This window comes from Phlebotomus papatasi, chromosome 3 (genome assembly GCF_024763615.1).
Source record: "Phlebotomus papatasi isolate M1 chromosome 3, Ppap_2.1, whole genome shotgun sequence".
NCBI classification, from domain to species: domain Eukaryota; kingdom Metazoa; phylum Arthropoda; class Insecta; order Diptera; family Psychodidae; genus Phlebotomus; species Phlebotomus papatasi.
Genome location: NC_077224.1, coordinates 57,493,979 through 57,513,173, shown reverse-complemented (window position 1 = coordinate 57,513,173; position 19,195 = coordinate 57,493,979). Strand labels below are relative to the sequence as shown.

General features: G+C 34.1%; 1 protein-coding gene across 42 annotated transcripts in view; it reads left to right on the top strand.

Annotated features, from left to right (window-relative positions):
• The window catches only part of LOC129806972 (inositol hexakisphosphate and diphosphoinositol-pentakisphosphate kinase), a 54,860-nt gene that overhangs the window by 11,253 nt on the left and 24,412 nt on the right, over positions 1–19,195 (top strand). For 14 of the 42 annotated variants that reach the window (XM_055855905.1, XM_055855887.1, XM_055855885.1 and 11 more), the window contains exons 1-7: positions 3,000–3,542; positions 8,001–8,339; positions 8,424–8,514; positions 8,591–9,038; positions 13,585–14,141; positions 14,203–14,383; positions 14,437–14,643. In XM_055855905.1, coding sequence (XP_055711880.1) covers positions 3,402–3,542; positions 8,001–8,339; positions 8,424–8,514; positions 8,591–9,038; positions 13,585–14,141; positions 14,203–14,383; positions 14,437–14,643 — 1,964 coding nt within the window. In that variant the 5' untranslated portion in view covers positions 3,000–3,401. Of the gene's footprint in view, positions 1–2,999; positions 3,543–8,000; positions 8,340–8,423; positions 8,515–8,590; positions 9,039–13,584; positions 14,142–14,202; positions 14,384–14,436; positions 14,644–19,195 lie in introns of those variants that run through there. The other 28 variants (XM_055855907.1, XM_055855895.1, XM_055855890.1 and 25 more) reach the window with 10 other exon arrangements.

The window sequence follows — 19,195 nt, the reverse complement described above, 5'->3', positions numbered from 1 at the left end:
CAGATGATATTAAAGTGAAATTTCTTGAGAAAAAGCAAAAGTGCATCATTTTAGAATAGGAACGCTTATGTGGCTATTTTCAAAGAAAAAAAGAAATTGTCCAAAGTATCTCTTTTAGGCATTGTTGTTACTAAGAGATTTCGCACAATCCATAACAAAATGCCATGACATTAATTATTCAATCATGTGAGAATTAATTCAATTGCTCAATTCTCATGAGACTTTTTCAAATCAATCGATCTTACTCGAGCTGATTGGATTTATTGACATGCACAACTACATTTTATGGCTATACTTTCTCGAAGAGGAAAATAGAAAGATAGAATAATAAGAGATACCATTTCTCTGAAGCTCCGCCTATAAATAATTTTAGAACACGCCCCTTTTAGATACTATTGGGAAATTAATGCTAATAATCTCTTAAGTGTGGAAATTTAAAATAAACAAAAATATATTATTCAATTCTTGAGTGAACTACGCTCAAAGCTATATCCTGATACATTTGTTACAAAGACCAAAAAATAGGCCACTCCCACAAATCACTTGTAATGAATTACGAATGTTTGAATTTTAGCATAGTTTTTTTCAAAGATTTTCTCTTCACCGTATTTGTTTTTCTTTATAATTTTGTGGCAATTCAAACAAAAATTAAAAATCTAGAGTGATAAAAAATTAAAATTTGTCAGCAGAAAAATCAAGTTTTAATACTTTAGTATTTAATTTTACTTCAAAAACTGTGAACTGCACGTTTTTGGAAAATAAAGAGCTTTCATTTTACAGTGGAGTCTCTCAGATTCCGGCATTTGGGACGGAAATGTCACTCAAACTAGAAAAAAAATCGTACGTCAAACTATTTAAAGTACAACGTTGTTTTTGGTTTATAATCATTTTGTACATTCTATGAAAAAGCATCAGTAATGAACAATCATAAGATGCCTTATTAAAAAGAAACTGAATTAGCGACAGTAGGGGAAAATACTCTCCCTTCGAACGTTCATGCCTTTGAATAATGTGAATTTTCTTTTAGTTTTCCTAAGAGACTTACACATTTCTATTAAATATTAGTTGGCTTATCATCAATTGTTGATAATTCCGTGATAATTTAGTGTAAATCTCTTACGAGAAACAAAAGAAATTCACATTATTCGAAGGCATGAACGTTTGAAGGGTGAGCACTTTCCCCTATAGTTGAAAGTACTCTCCTTTCGAACGTTCATGACTTCGAATAATGTGAATTTCTTTTACTTTTCCCAAGAAAGTTACACATGATTATCACGCAATTATCAATAAGATAATAAGCTAAATAATATTTAATAGAATTGTGGAAATCTTTTAGGAAAAATAAGAGCAAATTCACATTATTCGATTTAGATCTTATTTATTTATGTAATTTAATATTCTTTACTTACCAAAAAGGAATGCCCAGTGCACAGTAACTTTTCTTTTGTAACTATGTTTTTGAGTTTTGAATGAGAGTGAAAGAGGTCTAAATTTAGTCATCTTATTCCCAGCGCACAGTAACTTTTGTTTGTAAACATGTTTTCATAATTTTCTATAAGAATGAGCGAGATGACTAGATCTAGATCTCACTCATTCTCGTTGAAATGTCAAAACACGTAAACGTCAAACTTGTTAAACATGTCAAACTTAAAAATGGGTTTAAAGTTCAATGGTTAAAAAGAAAGGTTTGGAGAGAGTATTTCTTAACCGAATGGTATCATATTTGGGCTCGTTGGAAAGGTCTTGAAATTTCTGACAAGTCAGGATCGATTCATAATCGGTAACTGATTTTAATTCAGAAATCAATTTTATTTTACTCTTAAAACTATTTTATGAGATCTTTTGTGTGATTTATAAATCTCTTCAAATCGGTTGTGAACCGGTAAATGGTAAAATATGTAAAAGTACAGTAGACTCTCGCTCAATCGTTTTTTTTTTTCAATCGGGCGAAAAATTTTCTTGACAATTTTCACGTTTAATTATGAAGCTAATTTTCCTCAAATTCGGTGTAGTTCTTCCTATTTTATCGTGATTCTTCATAATTTAGCGCTTTTTGTGGAACTTACAAATGCTTTGACGCCCAAATCTATCGATAAACCGGATGATATTTTGCCCCAAATGTCCAATTGAGAGAGAGTCTACTGTACTTTTGAAGTTCAAATGATCGTAACTTCTAAAAGAGGATTGACCTAAAATTATGGGCGGAGCAAACTTAGAAAATCCAAAACAATTTCTCATCAGATGATAAATTCTGGTTAACGATAAATGCATATATTTTCTCCGTTTTGTATTCTTCTGCTTTCTATGAAAAGAACATCTTTGAATGGCACATGCGAATGTTAATTTCATGGTGAAATGAAAATGCATTTTTCTCTTTTTATACATTTTGCGATAAGACAATCAGTAATATTGCTAATTTTATTCTCTCTAGACCTAGAGCATTATTTAGTAAAGGGAGAAAAAATCGGATCATTTGTAATTTTATATTACTGAGTAAATGTGCAATTTTTCAAACAATACCCTCTTTAAGATTAACTATATCTCAAACTTGTGTTTGTTATGTGTTAGTTAGGGAACAAAATCCACAATTTCCCAAGATCAATGAAAAGTGTTTTGCTTGAGAGTTACAACCGGTGAAGGTTGATTTTCTTCAGCGCACGTAATATTAGGAGAGGGTGACAAAAAAAAAGAGATATCGTGTAACCTTATCAACATATTATCAATCCATTGTCAACAAAATCATTTCTCTGTGTCTAATTGACGCATTTTCTCACAAATACCTCCCAGTTAGTTGTTGTATGTTGCAAATTATAGTTGGGTGCTTCGCTTCATCTGTCTCTCTTTTGCTATAGTGAAGGCGGATTATTATGAAAGAAAAGATCAATTATAAATAGACTAAAACTATATAATTCTAGAAGTACTTGAAAAGTTCCAATATTGCGTGTGTTGGTTGGCTCTTGAAACCTTATGAAAGACGCTTTATTTGCATAACAGGGAGAACTTAAAGAAGAGACGCACACGAGGGAAAAAGATTATCGAAAAATCAATTTGCAAAAAAAAACCAGAAGCAAGAAAAAGAATTTTTTCTCAATGGAACATTAAATTTTCAATTGGTAGTGAAAAATAAATCGCACAAAAATATGTTATGAAGATAAACAAATATCGGCTGTTTTCTTTGTCAGTCGAAAGTGAAAAACAGAACAATCAATTTTATTGCACTTCTACTATTGAGAATGTGCTAAAATGTATTTTCCTGCAGAAGTGGCTGAGTAATTAAAAGTGATTGGGAAAATGTGACTAAATTGTGATTATTTATAAATATAAATGATCTGCAAATATTCCATATGACTCTGGATGGAAAAGTGAGAGAAGGATATTGTGGGAGAAATTGGTGTTAAGTGATGGAGTGGTCGTGGTTGAAAGATTGGTGGAGATTGAAAAAACTCAGACGAAGGCAGAAATTTCATGATGGATACGATCACAGCAATGATGATGATGAAGAAAACTACAATGAATTTTGTTACTGTGACGAATGCATGAATGTAAATTGTCTGATTTTCATTCTTTCAATATATGTTTGATAAAGTGTCTTGTGACAATTGTATCATTAAATTTTCATTTGTTGCCAGTCATTATTTTATTAATTTTGATGGTGATCTCTGTAGCAGAATTATGTACATCATGTGAATTGAATTTTATCAATTTGCCTGCATAGATGTGTTTTACATGTGATCTCTAATGATCTTGCATGATCTTTAGTAATTTTTGATTGCAAAATCACTTTAAATTTAAACTAGATTTACTCAGGGCTTTATTTTCCATTTTGCACTAAAGAGGTCGCCTAAAATGTGAGGTTATGGAGACATAACCTAAAAAACAGAGGATTTTTTTGATTTGCAGAAAAAAACCTAAATATTGTTAATTGAACATCTATTTTTTACGATAATTTGATAGTTTGCCTTTCCATTCATCTCAGAATGCATAAAATTTTGCAAAGGAAACTTCTTAAGCAGATAACCTAGTAGAGGCACTTTATAAAATTCCAAACCTCTTACGCTAGAAAAATAGCTGACACCCTCTTACGATCACACTAGAAAATTTCACATTAAAGTTAAAGTGAAAAGTTGCTCATTAAAACTTATAGAATCACTCGAAATCGCTGATTTAGACAGGACATTGCTAGAATTGCTCAATGTCACGATGGCACACGGGTTGTCAGATGAGTGTTTTTGTTTTTGAAGCATTTCAGTCGTTTGAGCGAAAATGTGCGATTTTAGTGAAGAAGAGGAAATTTTCCTCCTGTACGCTACTTTTATGTCGAGCAAAAGGATCCGCTATGCGAGAAGAAGGAGGTTGTTGGCGAGAGATTGGCTCCTAACGCGACCTTCACATGGTGTCGTTGAAATTCTTTGGGGCGATTTTTTTGGACATAATAATTTTCTCCGGATGACTTTGGAGGAATTTAAAGAGCTGCTTCAAATCGTAGGGCTTTATTTTCAAAAGAAGACTACGAAAATGAGGGAGTCAATATCACCCAAATGCCGACTAAGGTGTAAGTTCCGGCGATTGGTGACTCAATTTGTCGCAAACGGCCTGAAAACCATCAGATCGGTTGCCTCAATTTTTGTATTCCTGGCAGTTGTAGTCCCAAATGACGCTTTCCTGATGCACAGCCATTAATTAATTCGGCCACCATCTCATTTGACCACGAAATCATAGAAGTTTATGAAGGAATATAAAACGTAGATCGAACACATTTTTGTTTAGCTTTTTTCTTATTTTTCCTCTGCACCGATCTTTTTCAAGGTCTTTTGTCCTTTCTCCATCTCGTGCGCGATAAATAGTAGGTATTAGTACTACTTTTTATCACAATTTAATCACCAATAAATTGGTGAGAAAGTTGTGGCGCAAAAACTACCCGAATGACTGCAATAAAGTAGTACCTGATGAAAATTTAATGAGCAAATTTTGCTCATAAATTTGCTCACTTCTCATTAATTTGTTTATTATTTATCAATCATATTTATGCATATTCAAGAAGGGAAACAAGAAAGATTGCTCCAATTATAGGGGAATTTCCCTTCTGAGTTTGCCTGGCAAAGTGTATGCCAAAGTCCTTGAGAGAAGATGCCGAGAAATAGTCGAACCCAGACTGGGTGAGGAACAATGCGGGTTCAGACCTGGTAGAAGCACCACGGATCAGCTTTTTACCCTGAGGATGATTGTCGAAAAGGCTTGGGAGTATGCAATTCCACTCTATGCTTGTTTCATAGATTTGGAAAAAGCATATGACCGAGTACCGAGAGAACAACTTTGGGATGTACTGCACGAGTACGGACTGGATGAGGAATTGGTGGGAGCTATCCAGTCATTGTACAGAGACTGTAGTAGCTGTGTTCGTGTAAACGGATCCAAGTCGGAAGGTTTTCAGGTGAGTGTTGGACTGCGCCAGGGGTGTGTTCTATCACCATTGTTGTTCATAATATATATGGACAAGATTATGGAACGCAGTCGGGGGCAGAATGCGATTCGTATTGGGGATTTCAGGGTGAGCCATCTCCTCTATGCAGATGATTTGGTTCTTTTTGGATCTTCCAAAGAAAAGCTTCAGCGCACACTTGACCGATTTGTTAATGTTTGTGCCGAAACAGGTATGAATGTGAACGACAAAAAGTCGGAGGTAATGGTGATTTCCCGAGAATCTGTGGGATGCACTCTACATGTTAGTGGAGCCTCATTGACACAGGTGAAGAAGTTCAAGTATCTCGGGGTGTTATTCACGAGTGATGGTAGGATGGAGGCAGAACTCTCGTCGCGAATCGGTCAGGCTTCTGCAGTTATGAGGGAGCTTGGCAGAAGCGTGTTGAGGAAGGCCGAGCTTAGTCGATCGGCTAAATTATCGGTTTTCAAAGCTGTGTTCATTCCTATTCTCACCTATGGTCATGAGATTTGGGTAATGACCGAAAGGGTAAGATCGCGAGTACAAGCTGCCGAGATGAGGTACCTTCGGGCGGTTAAGGGAATCACTCGTCGAGATCGAGTGAGGAATGTAGCCGTTCGTGAGGAACTAAGAGTCGAGGAGCTGCTTCTTCGGGTCGAGAGATCACAACTTCGATGGTATGGACATGTTCAACGCATGAATGAAGAAAGATTCCCCAGAAAAGCTATGCAAGCCATTGTGAGGAGACCTCGGCCTCGAGGCAGACCTAGGACAAGGTGGCTGAATCAAATTCAGAATCTTGCCTTGGAACGCCTCGGGATCGAACCCGAACATCTTCCTGAAGTGGCGGAGGATCGACAAGCGTGGGCTGCTAATTTGGATGTCATGGGCCCGCGACCCCAATAGGGATAAGCGGTTGAAAATGAATGAATGAATGAATTTATGCTATTTTAATCTATTTAAAGCAATTTTTGTGACTCGAGTATACTTTTTTATCACTAAATGAATTGATTTCTAAAAGCACTTGACGAAAATTGCACATTAGGACACATATCAGCAAGAATTAATGTGAATCATATTAAAATTTTAATGTGAAATTCTCTAGTGTGATACCACGGTTAGGGCGACATGAAATCCTGTGAGCCAGTTTCTGCCAGTGAGATTCTTAACAATCTCACCTGTTTTTTCCCTATATTCCTTAGTTGAATCTGAACTATGGCAATATATTTTAACAGACAGTCTTAAGTCACACTTTTCTCGAGAGAAATTAGGTTAGTTTTTTTTAAAGAAACATGGGAAAAATATGAAGTGTTTGAAGCCAGAATTTTATGGGGAGCCCAAAGGCTTCCCATAGTAAATCATTTGGTTTTCTGGCTAGAATCTTAGAAAAACCTACAAAGCTTGCACTTTTGAAAATTAAAGTTATTATGTTTTATTTGCATTTATTTATTATATTTTTGTTGAAATATTTTTCAAGTTTGTAAACTATTAAAGCAGGTTTTAGTTAAAAAAATTTAAATGTTAAGTTTATTTAAGAAATCAATCTAATTTTCAAATTTAGTAATTACAGGTTCTTGCAGTAGTTTTGCCAAGAATTCAGAGCATTTGTTAATATTACAGTAGAGCCTCGCTATATGCCATATTTGGTTGCAGATTTAATACTTGGGTCGCACTATAGTCCATATCGTTTTTTACAATTATCAACGACTTTTGGTATTGAAATTGCTCGACGACCTCCACTTTCTTTGCGATTGTGGTACTTGTCCTCGCTCTCTTCATTATGGATCACAATTATCACAACTACTCAATAAACTTTGCCAAAAATATTAAAATAATTATGACAACATTGCATGTCTCGTACTAAAAAACATAACCTAACTTAAAATCAGTGTTTTTAAATCTACTGTTGATAAGTTGTGGACTATAAAGCGATGGCCTATAGCGGGTTTCTACTGTACTATTATTGTCATCGTTATTTTGTTATTCCATTATATACCTTACCAATCCTTTCAAATTTATTCTTGTAAAGGAAAATAAGAATTTAAATTATCATGAGCAAAATGTGGTTTTCTTATTTATCCCTAATATGTCAAAATCTTAACCTAAAAAACTTAGTGAATTTTAGAAAGAATTTATAATATTATATTTTTAAAATTTGGCTTTTTTTATGTTTTATTATTATTATTTATTTATTTTCAATTGGAAAATACCCATCACATAAAAATACAGATAAAAAAGAAAATTAAAAAGTACTTTAAATTTAAAAGGGAATTAAATAACGGTCCATAACCTCCATAACCACAAATTAATTTCACAAGAAACTGATGTATACAGAGAAGTATCCACAATTATAAAGCAAATCAAGAAAAATGGCAATACAATCTTCATCAGACGACGAATTGAAAATTTTTTGAAAGCTAAAAAAATTTCATCTCATTAGAAAATATAATGATTTTATACATTCAAATTTTGATTTGCTTTTTGAGGTTATGATTTACATAACCTCACATAAAACAACTTTTTGCCTAAAAGTAGCACATTTTTATGGTTTTTTTTTCAGGGTGATATTGATCTCTGTGATCCAAATGAAATTGATTCTGATGGAAGTGTCTCATCATGTTCGGGAAAGCAGGTTGTTGTGGGAGTTTGTGCTATGGCCAAAAAGTCACAATCGAAACCTATGAAGGAAATTTTAACACGCCTTCAGGAGTTTGAGTACATAAAAATAGTGGTATTTCCTGAAGACGTTATCCTCAAGGATCCAGTTGAAAAATGGCCTATCTGTGACTGTTTAATATCCTTCCACTCAAAGGGCTTCCCCCTGGAAAAAGCTGTTAATTATGCTCAATTGCGAAAGCCCTATGTAATTAACAATCTTCATACGCAGTACGATATTCAGGTATTAGATCAATCAAGTTTGAAGATGACAAGATTTTGAGCATATGATTATAAAAAATTGTCTGTTTGATCTTTACAAATATAGGATCGACGGAAAGTTTATTCAATTTTGGAGAGTGAAGGAATTGAAATTCCTCGATATGCTGTACTTGATCGAGATTCTCCTGATCCAAAACGTAAATTTCTGTCAATTTCCTTTGATTTCTCAAAAGATTTAAAAAAAAAAAGTTTTTCTGTTTCAATACAATTTAGATCATGAATTGCTTGAGAGTGAGGATCATGTCGAAGTCAATGGAGTGACATTCAATAAACCTTTTGTGGAGAAGCCAGTTTCAGCTGAAGATCACAACATCTATATCTACTATCCAACTTCTGCAGGAGGTGGTAGTCAGCGGCTTTTTCGCAAAATTGGCAGCAGAAGTAGTGTTTATTCTCCGGAGTCTCGTGTGAGAAAGACGGGATCTTTCATCTACGAGGATTTTATGCCAACTGACGGAACAGACGTGAAGGTATATACAGTTGGTCCAGATTATGCTCATGCAGAGGCAAGGAAGAGTCCAGCACTCGATGGGAAGGTGGAACGCGATCGGGAAGGGAAGGAGATTCGATATCCTGTGATACTCAGCAATGCCGAAAAATTAATTTCGCGCAAAGTTTGTCTTGCTTTCAAGCAAACTGTTTGTGGTTTCGATTTACTGAGGTAAGTCAAAGATTCTTTTTTTTTATCGTATTTATGGTTGGAGTTTGGTGAATAATTTCCTGCGTGGTTTCTGAAAATGAGGAAAATGCGTGGTTTCAGAAAAGATGGACTTTGAGCAATTTTCGCTATTACCCTATTTGTATTCCAGATTGTTCTATTAAGTTAATTTATCATTATTTTCTCTCCCGAAGTATACGCTTAAGTGTTACTCACTGAGAGAAATCCGAAAATGTTAAAATAACATTCTAGAAATGTTAATTTTACCCTGCATTATAGATCCGAAATCGGTGTAAATATTATGCTTTTTAGGTGTATTAGGGGTTAAAGTTACCCTTTTTCATGTTAATTTTACGCTTAAAAAGGTGCAAAATTAACATTAAAAAATCTTGATATATTTTTACACCTAAAAAGTGTTAAAGTTACGAGGAAAAAAAGTTAATCTCACCCTCTTTTTTTTCTCAGTGCTCTTAAGTTATCGTATTTGAACATTAAATACAATAATCAATAATTAATTGTGTAATAATTTATTTATTTATTATATATATTTATTGAATGTGAAACATATATATGTTTTAGGTAAATTTAAACCTATTTTTGCAGGTCAAGTCTACCTTTTAATCAATAAATAGAAAATATAGAACTTAATCTAATAAGTGATTCAAAGACACAAATCATATATTTGGACGCTTACCAGCGACACTTAACGTGAATCATATTAAAATTTTAATGTGCATAAGTGCAATACCAGGGTTAATGTGGTGAGGAATGCACAAAAGTATCTCTCTAAAACAATAAAGTCTTATTTTCTCAGAAATTATGACAACAAATTGTCCAAGTTTCCGCCAAATCGGAAACTTGGCGAGGAAGAGACTTTATCTCAAAATGCTTGAGGCCACTGCACTTTCAAATGGCGCCTAACCCTGATATGGACCTTTTTTGGCTATTAGATGATCCCAGCGATTTTAAGCATTTAATAATTTGACTTTTAAGCCCCATGTGTTTAGTATACGCAATTTTAGGTATATGCAATTAGGTACATTCCAAGCAAAATTTTGTTCAGAAAATGTTAATAATCAGAATACGTAATAAAAATCAAAATAAATGGCCACTTTTTATTATATAGTATGAGGCACTTGAACAGCAATCAACTTGCAGATCAGTAATACCTTTTAAACTAGATTAGGCAGTTGCCGAATATCGTCATTTTGATGAGAAAAAAAATCGATTAAGCCTGTGTGAACACATTAAATAACCTGAAGAAAAGGTCATACGCGTCATACGATAATTTGGGCATTCGAATAACCATCTCAAATCAAGAACTACCTTGAACTTACCTTGTCAAAAAATCTTTGCAGTTTCTTACAGAAAATGATGTCCAAGTTTCAAGATATTTCACTAAATGCCACATAAGCTGTATCAATTATACAACTATTTCAAAAACATCTCTTACTTATTGGGTTCATAAATCCACCTAACAAAATTCCTGGACTACCTTAGAAATTTTTACAAATTAGCCCCGGTTTTGCTCAACTACGTACAAAATTTGTCCACCTATGTACGTCTTATTTTCACAGTAAACACTACACCCGGATGAAAAAAAAATCACATTTGTGTTTAGATGGAACTTTAATCCACTTGCTTTAACACTAAACCTACCAACACATGATTAAATTGACCGGTTTGAAAAACTTTTTAAATTAACACATATTTAAACGGTACAATGTCGCTATCAAACTTTATGAATTTCTTAAAATATGCAATGTATTTTTCAGTGTTTAAATTTTAATATTTCCTTCTTTTCCAAGAAAAAAATGTTGAGTATCGTATCCTATCGCGATCTGTCGTTTGACCGAGCGCGCTAGGAAAAACGACCAAAAACGGTCGACAGGTTTTATGTTAGTGCAAAACCACATTGACAGTCAAATGCTCACCGTATTTCATTAATTTACGTATTTTCATTGAAATTGTTACGCAAATTCTCAATCACCGTATTACCTTATCTCATATTCGGTGGCACTAGGTGAAAATAATATAAGGAAATTGAAGAAATAAAACGAAAATGCGATAAACGGTGAGCAAAAAAACTGTAAGAGAAATTACCGTACAGTTTTTTTTGCTCACCGCTTGTTGTATTTTCGTTTTATTTATTCAATTTTCTTATATTATTTTCACCTAGTGCCACCGAGTATGAGACAAGGTAATATCGTAATGGAAAATTTGCTTAAGAATTGCAATGAAAATGTGTAAATCAACGAAATACGGTGAGAGCTTTGACGGTGACGGTGAGCTTTTTACTGTCAATATGATTTTGCCCTAATCGTCTGTAGGAAGTATCATCCATTTAAAATCAATTTTATGCTATTTTTCTAAGACATGTTTTTGTGACACTTGCGGGAAACTATTTTTTTAATTGAATTCTGACAGTCAATTTGGTGTGATTTTCTAATAAACACGCCTATTGTAATCCTCTTTAAGTTCTTGGAGTTTTTCATGAAAAATGCTTAATATCTCGCAAAGTTTTGTGTATTATTCTAAGGAAACCCTAGATGAAACAAATATTCTAGAGCGGCCTGCACAACGTGACCCAAAATAGTGTTATATTCAAAAAAGCCAGTGGTCAATAGCTTTGACTGATAGTTTTACAAAGCTACAAAAGTTCAATTATCCCGAGCTGCCAAGATAGGTAGTGATGTTTGTGATTTTTTTCACAAAAAAAAAAAAAAACACAAAATAGACCCCTTTGAAGAAAAGGCTTTTATGCAAATATTAACCCTGATAAACTCTTTATAACTTGTAATAGTTCTCTTTTTCGAAAAGATGCTTGAAATATGAAAAGGTGTGGCAAAGCATCCAAGGCTTTGCGAAATGCTCGAACTCGTGACTTAGATGCTATACAGCAATGGTACTTTCGCATCATTTACCGTTTACCGGTTCTCAACCGATTTGAACCGATTCATAAATCTCTCAAAAGATTCCCCAAAATAGTTTTAAAAGTAATAGGATTGATTGTCAGATAAAAATTTTTTATCGGTTATGAACCGGTTCATTACCGATTTAAAACCGATTGGAACTGGTTGAGTTTTGTCGAAAATTCCAAGACCTTTCCAACGACCCCAAACATGACCCCATTTGCTTGATAAATGCGCACTCAAGTGTGTTTTAACCTTTGACCTTGTAAACCGTTATTAGAAATGATTCAACGGTATTTTCGTATATGGACCAAATGTTCGCCTGGGTAATCTCTAAAACATATCCAAAAATGAAGAAAAATTGCACGACGCGTTTTCGAACAATCCCAAAAAACATGGTTTTGGAGGGGAAGGGGAGGGGTAGGGGCGGGAATGAGGAGCATGTTAACGATCCTTGGGTCTACTTGGGGGGGGGGGTCCCCCTTAAGTCCCAAGTCTCTATCTCTAACCGTTTGGCCTCCAAAGCTGGCGACATACGGACAAACAGCGTGACGACATTTCTCAGAAATCGTCTGAAACGTGAAGATTTGTTGATAAAATTGGTCTCCGGGGGCTCCGGGGGGTGGAAGGTGAAAATTTTGGGGAGGGGGGGGGGGGTGAAAAAATCGAGGTATTATATATACTGCTCTCTCCGTAGAGTTCGAGCAGTAAATACATTTTTTCAGGAAATGTGAAGTGTTAGAGTAGCTATTAGGATATATGGCCATGAGGTAAATTCAATTAGTAAAATAGTTAAAAATCGATTTTTATGAAGCTGCAGCTGTACGAAGCTGTAAAGATTTCTCCATAGACCTTTTCTTTTTTTGACCAATAAAATTTGTTTTTCAAATTAAAAGAATTGAGCTTTTTGATAATTTGCAGTTCAATTGACTCACCCATTATTTTCAATATTATTCGTGTGTTTTGTAAAAATGACAAAGTTACAAATCTTTTGATTTAACGTAACAATCAGTGAATTTATGTATTCCATTTTTTCACACAATATTTTATACTTTGATCCAAAAGAATGTACAATGTGTACAATAAATCTCAAAATAAAACAAAAATTTAGAATTTAAATTTAAAAAAATGTCGAACAATTCTAAAGAAAGAATCTAATTTCAGCAAAAACGCGTTAGAAAATTCAGTTTTTTGCTATATTTGTCAAAAGAAACACAAAAATACACAATGTAAAAAAGCAATGTGAAGTGTAACAGGTTGTCAATCTAAATAATATATTTTTTGACAACTCGTCGAAAATATCTACGCTAGCTAAGATTAATTACCTAACTAGGAGAAAAATTTAATGGGTTAATATGAAGATTGCAGATTAAAGCTCTTAAAACTCTTCGGAAGAACAATAAAATTTAAGGAAATATACTTTAAAAAATGCTCGAAAAAAGAGTATAAAATCAATAAATTATATTTTATATCAATTTATTGGCCTTGACTGGAGAATTTAATACCTCTCGCAAGCTTTTAATTTACTTGGAACGAAATCAATACCATTCTTTATCCTCTTTCAATTGGATTAATTAAACGTTCGGTCTAATTGTCCTTGTCTTCTTCTTTTTTTTTTACAATTCTCTTTCTCAAAGGGCCAATGGAAAGTCGTACGTGTGCGATGTAAATGGTTTCAGCTTTGTTAAGAATTCAAACAAGTATTACGATGATTGTGCTAAAATTCTGGGTAATATGATTTTGCGAGAATTAACACCAACACTCCATATTCCTTGGTCTGTGCCATTTCAACTCGATGATCCACCAATTGTCCCCACGACTTTTGGCAAAATGATGGAACTGAGGTGTGTTGTGGCTGTGATAAGGCATGGTGATAGGACGCCAAAGCAGAAGATGAAGGTTGAAGTGCGTCATCCGAAATTTTTTGAGATTTTTGAAAAGTACGATGGGTACAAGCATGGGCATGTAAAGTTGAAGCGTCCGAAGCAACTTCAGGAAATTCTCGATATTGCCCGGTATCTCCTGGTGGAGATTCAGACAAAAGCGGCAGATTCGGAAGTTGAGGAAAAACAGGGAAAATTGGAACAGTTGAAATCCGTCCTGGAGATGTATGGGCATTTTTCGGGGATTAATCGTAAGGTGCAGATGAAGTATCAGCCAAAGGGACGCCCACGAGGATCTAGTTCGGATGATGGTGAGTGATAAGAGGGAATACCTCGGTGTTCCATTTGATGGAAAAGTCTTCTAATTTCAAGGTATGTCACTAGCAGATGCACCAAAAGAGCCATCTCTTGTGCTCATTCTGAAATGGGGCGGAGAATTAACACCAGCTGGACGGGTTCAGGCTGAAGAATTGGGCAGGATTTTCAGGTGTATGTATCCAGGTGGTCAGGGCAGGCATGATTATTCGGGAACACAGGGTTTGGGATTGCTGAGGTGAATCCAAGTGAATTGTGGGTGCAAAAACAGAGAGCATTACAATTTTTTAGCATTTCCAGATTGCATTCAACCTTTCGGCACGATCTCAAGATTTATGCCAGTGATGAGGGAAGGGTACAAATGACAGCAGCTGCCTTTGCCAAAGGACTACTTGCTCTCGAGGGTGAACTGACACCTATTCTTGTACAAATGGTTAAGAGTGCCAATACCAATGGGCTCTTGGACAATGACTGTGATTCGAGCAAATATCAAAACATGTAAGTTCTCATTTTCAATTTTGCATTCATTTAATTCAAGGCATTTAATAAATATTCTGGTTCTGAATGAAAGAATTAAAAAAAAAGAGGAAATCAAATGAAAAATAAACTTTTTTTAGAATTCCAAAAGAAGAAAAGAATTTCGACAGATTCTTGAGCAGCGAAATTTGATTATGATCATAAAAAAATCCTTTTTTTTTAAACCAAAATAGTACACACGGAATAATGTCTTGAAAGACTAAAGGGCCCCCCACTTAAGGATCTCGGATCCGTTTCTCAATGGGCGCATATGGCCTATGTCGTCGCGCGCCTCAAAACACAATAAGAATAATAATATTGGAGAGAAAAATGAAAAAGGGGTATTTTTCCTGAATATTTTTTAGCACACGACTTTTCTCAAATGCTTCTGCATTATCGACTTTTCTTTGTGTTGGTTCCTGTCACGACTGTTTTGCCTAATCCTCGTCGTATTCCAAAACCACCAAACAGTCGTACCAGGAACCAAAATAAATGAAAAGTCGATAATGCAGAACCATCTGAGAACAGTGAAGGTCTAAAAACATTTTCATTTTTATCATTGTTAATTAAAAAATGTGGTTTTCTCAATTTAAACAAGATTTTATTAACAGATATTCAGTACAACAGGTCACTCAAATCGTTTTTTTTTCGTAAATTAATATAACATACAACTGCCCCATTAAAGTCAATTTTCAAACGCCACTAAATGTTTCCACTCCCCCTTAATATTTTTGAGACAAAAGTATCGACTTATGAAAGCTAGAAGACAATATAATGTGACCTTTTCATGTTTTGGCTAGTTAATGGACAGACAGTCAATCATCATTTCGTCATAATTTTCTAAGAAATATTCAAAGTATGTAATTGATGTAAATGAACGTCAATCTATAATTTCATTAATAAAATAAATTTTGTTAGGTTAGAATTTGATATCTTTTAGAATAAGAAGAAGACTTAAAAAAATCAATGTAACCCTAATTAATATTTCAAAATCATTTTTCTATTAATCTCTCAAATGATTAAAAGTTTCTAAGTAAATATTCATAATTTTTTGGGCACTAGGTTAATACAAAAAATTGCAGGTTATGTTATACTTAACCTCTTAATCTGCCATGCATGTAGGAAAATGTCAAGGGATGAATAAGTGGCTCTAGAGTGCACCGTGAGCGGTGAACGGCAAAATTGTGCTGATCTGGAGCTAAAAAATCGACAGATCGGCACAATTTGGCTAGAAGGCGACAGATCGGCATTTTCATTGGCAAAAACGGCAGATCGGCACGATTTTAGCAAAAACAATCGGCAGATTTAAATGTCAGTTGGCATTTATGAAGTACAGCATTCGTTTAACCCTTTAACGACGAGACAGTTTTCGCTGACTGAAAATTAGCAATAAAAATGAAACCGATAAACAAAACTTGTGAAACGTCTTACATCTAACTTTCGTAAAGTCAACAGAGTCTGAATTGGTGTATTTTTTGTCTCTATGAACGATAGGAACAAAAATAGCCCAAAAATTTAAGTAATTTTTCTGACGATACCATACCAATGACTGATAATTTTCACTCTAATGAAAAATATTTTGTTTGAGTAATTGTAGTTTCTTTTTCCAAAACGGTTTTGCTTAAATAAAATTGGAAGTATAGAAAAAACAATTAAAATAAATTTTCAATATAAGAATTTAAAAAGTCGTAATTTTTTAGGATAAAAATTTACAATAAAGCAAATAGCAAGAGAGTTGCAAAAAATATCCTAGATTCTTTCAACTTTCTATTTTGCAATTACGTACAAACATAAGAAAATAGTAACTTTAGGTAGACAGGAAAAATAATTTTCTTCATGGGACACCGGTGTTCCAATCGTCCTTAAAGGGTTAAACTCGTGTAACATCATATGAGGCGCTCGGAGCAAAAAAAAAACTCTAAGTCGTATGCATTTCCCTATTAAAATAGCGTTTTTTTTTGTCTGAGCTCCTCATATATTTCCTACGGACAATTGCAGTGGTAAATGTTTATGTACTATAACACTGTGCAACAGTGATTTTGTCCCTGGGTTCTTATGCTATTTTTCCTATTGCTTACTGAGAGAAATACGAAAAAGTTAAAATAACATTCCGGAAATGTTAATTTTACCCTGCATTATTGATCCGAAATCGGTGTAAATATTATGCTTTTTAGGTGTATTATGGGTTAAAGTTACCCTTTTTCATGTTAATTTTACCCTTAAAAAGGTGTAAAATTAACATTAAAAAATGTTGATATATTTTTACACCTAAAAAGTGTTAAATTTCTGAGGAAAAATGTTAATCGCACCCTCTTTTTTTCTCAGTGTAGGGTCAAATGATTTACGAAAATACTTATCATTTTGATTTCATTTTGTTTTTGCGCCTGGAATCTAGGCAAAACGGTTTTTTTTATACTTGCGTGCCTATATTTTCGATTCTGCGGAACCGATTTATTTCTTAATATGTGAACATTTGTTCTCCTTTAGATGCCCGATAATCCTTTTGACAGATGGAGTTCGTGAAACTGACTCCAGGAGCGCTGTAGTCTTACAAATGTCAGAAAACATGGAAAATCAAACTTTTTAGCAAATTTAATCAAAAATATCTCGAAAACTAGGAATGTCCCTAACAATCTGTTTTGTGGGTTTGATAGAGGATTTTATTAGCTACATTTTCATACATGTACAACTTTTCCCTCAGATTATTTTTTAACCTCGAAATTGAGGTTCGGCACTCAATGGGTCAAGTGGTAGAGCACTCGCTCTATGATGCAAGTGTCCCGGGTTCGAATCCCCTTTAGGTCACCAGGAATTTTTCTGACGTTAACACTTCGTAGAACCCTAACTAAAAGTGTCACGGAAGGACCAAGTGGCAGCCGCTGCCACTTATCGGATTTTACATAATATTTTGATATTTTGAATTATATTTTAACATTCGGAGCTTTAGTCAGTCCTTTTCCTGGTGTCTGAATCAGAAATTTCATCTCCTTGGGTACTGTATCTAAAGATTTTTAACCATTCGATGTTTTCATCTTTATCAGAATCATGGCGTCAGGGAAAGTGGTCTGCCTTTGAATGCGGCAGCCTTTGAATATTTCAATTTTTCTCTTATTTTTCAAAGCAAAAATTCTACTTTATGAACAATAGTTAATACTATTAACTATTTTCTATTAACTTCGCTTAACAAAATGGATTTTTAGCTTTGGGAAGTAAGAGAAAAATTGAATAATTCCCAAAATTATTCATATTTCCCAATTCAATATTTCCCATAATTCTTCTCAATAATTTGCAAAAACACTTTCAATTTGTTCTTTTAAGGCTTTTATACACTAACAATCAATAAAATTACATCTGCAGAACGTCAAACTCCCATATAAAATGCATATGGCAGCAACTGCCACTTGGTCCTTCCGAGTGCAGTTTTTTGTTTTTGCAATATATTTACATTAATATTTAATTTTTATTAAAAATTTTATAACGAAAAAATAGCCAGATAAATTCTGCACGCATTCAATCAGGCGTCCAGGCGAAATGATATATTCTTCACTATAAAAAAATAAAATGAAAACTAAATTGGCAGCGGCTGCCACTAGGGTCCTTCCAAGTGTTAAAGGTGTTCGGATTGTATCCAGTGAGCTTCACTGCACTTGATTCCACGCGGTCATGGGACTGACAACCTCATGCCGTACAAGAAAAAATAAAAATGCATGTCTAGAAATTCCCTTGCGGGAAGACCTTGTTCCTTAATGGAATGTTGTGCCAGCATTATTATTATTATTATTATTATTATTATTATTAACACTTTGAAGGACCCCAGTGGCAGCCACTGCCAATTTAGTTTTCAATTTTATTTTTTATAATGAAGAATATATCATTTCGCCTGCAGACCTGATTGAATACGTGCAGAATTTACCTGGCTATTTTTTCGTAATGTTATTTTTATTAAAAATTAAATATTAATGTAAAAATATTGCAAAAACAAAAAACTGCACTCTGAAGGTCCAAGTGGCAGTTGCTGTCATATACATTTTATATCGGAGTTTGACGCTTAGCAGATGTAATTTTCTTTATCATTAATGTGTAAAAGCGTTAAAAGAACAGTTTAAAATTGTTATTACAAGTGATTGAGAAGAAAAATGATTAAAATTCAATGAATTACTGGGGTTGTAAAATGATAGATGAAAAAGCATTCTTCTATGATCCCGATGAAGATAACAGCGAATGGTTAAAAATCTTTAGATAGTGATCAAGGAGATAAAATTTTTTATTCAAACACCAGAGAAGAATTGACTGAGGCTCCAAATGTTAAAATATAAGTAAAAATATCAAAATATTTTGTAAAATAGGAGCAATGGCATCGACTGCCACTTGGTCCTTCTGTAACACTTTTATTTTTATGGTTCTACGAAGCGTTAATTATTAGAAGAAGGTGGAACTACTTTGAGCAGTGAGTCTACATTGATATACGATTCTCTCGCATTTTTCTAAAGGAATCTGGGCTTTAACGTGCGACAGACAAAGCAATTCTGGATCT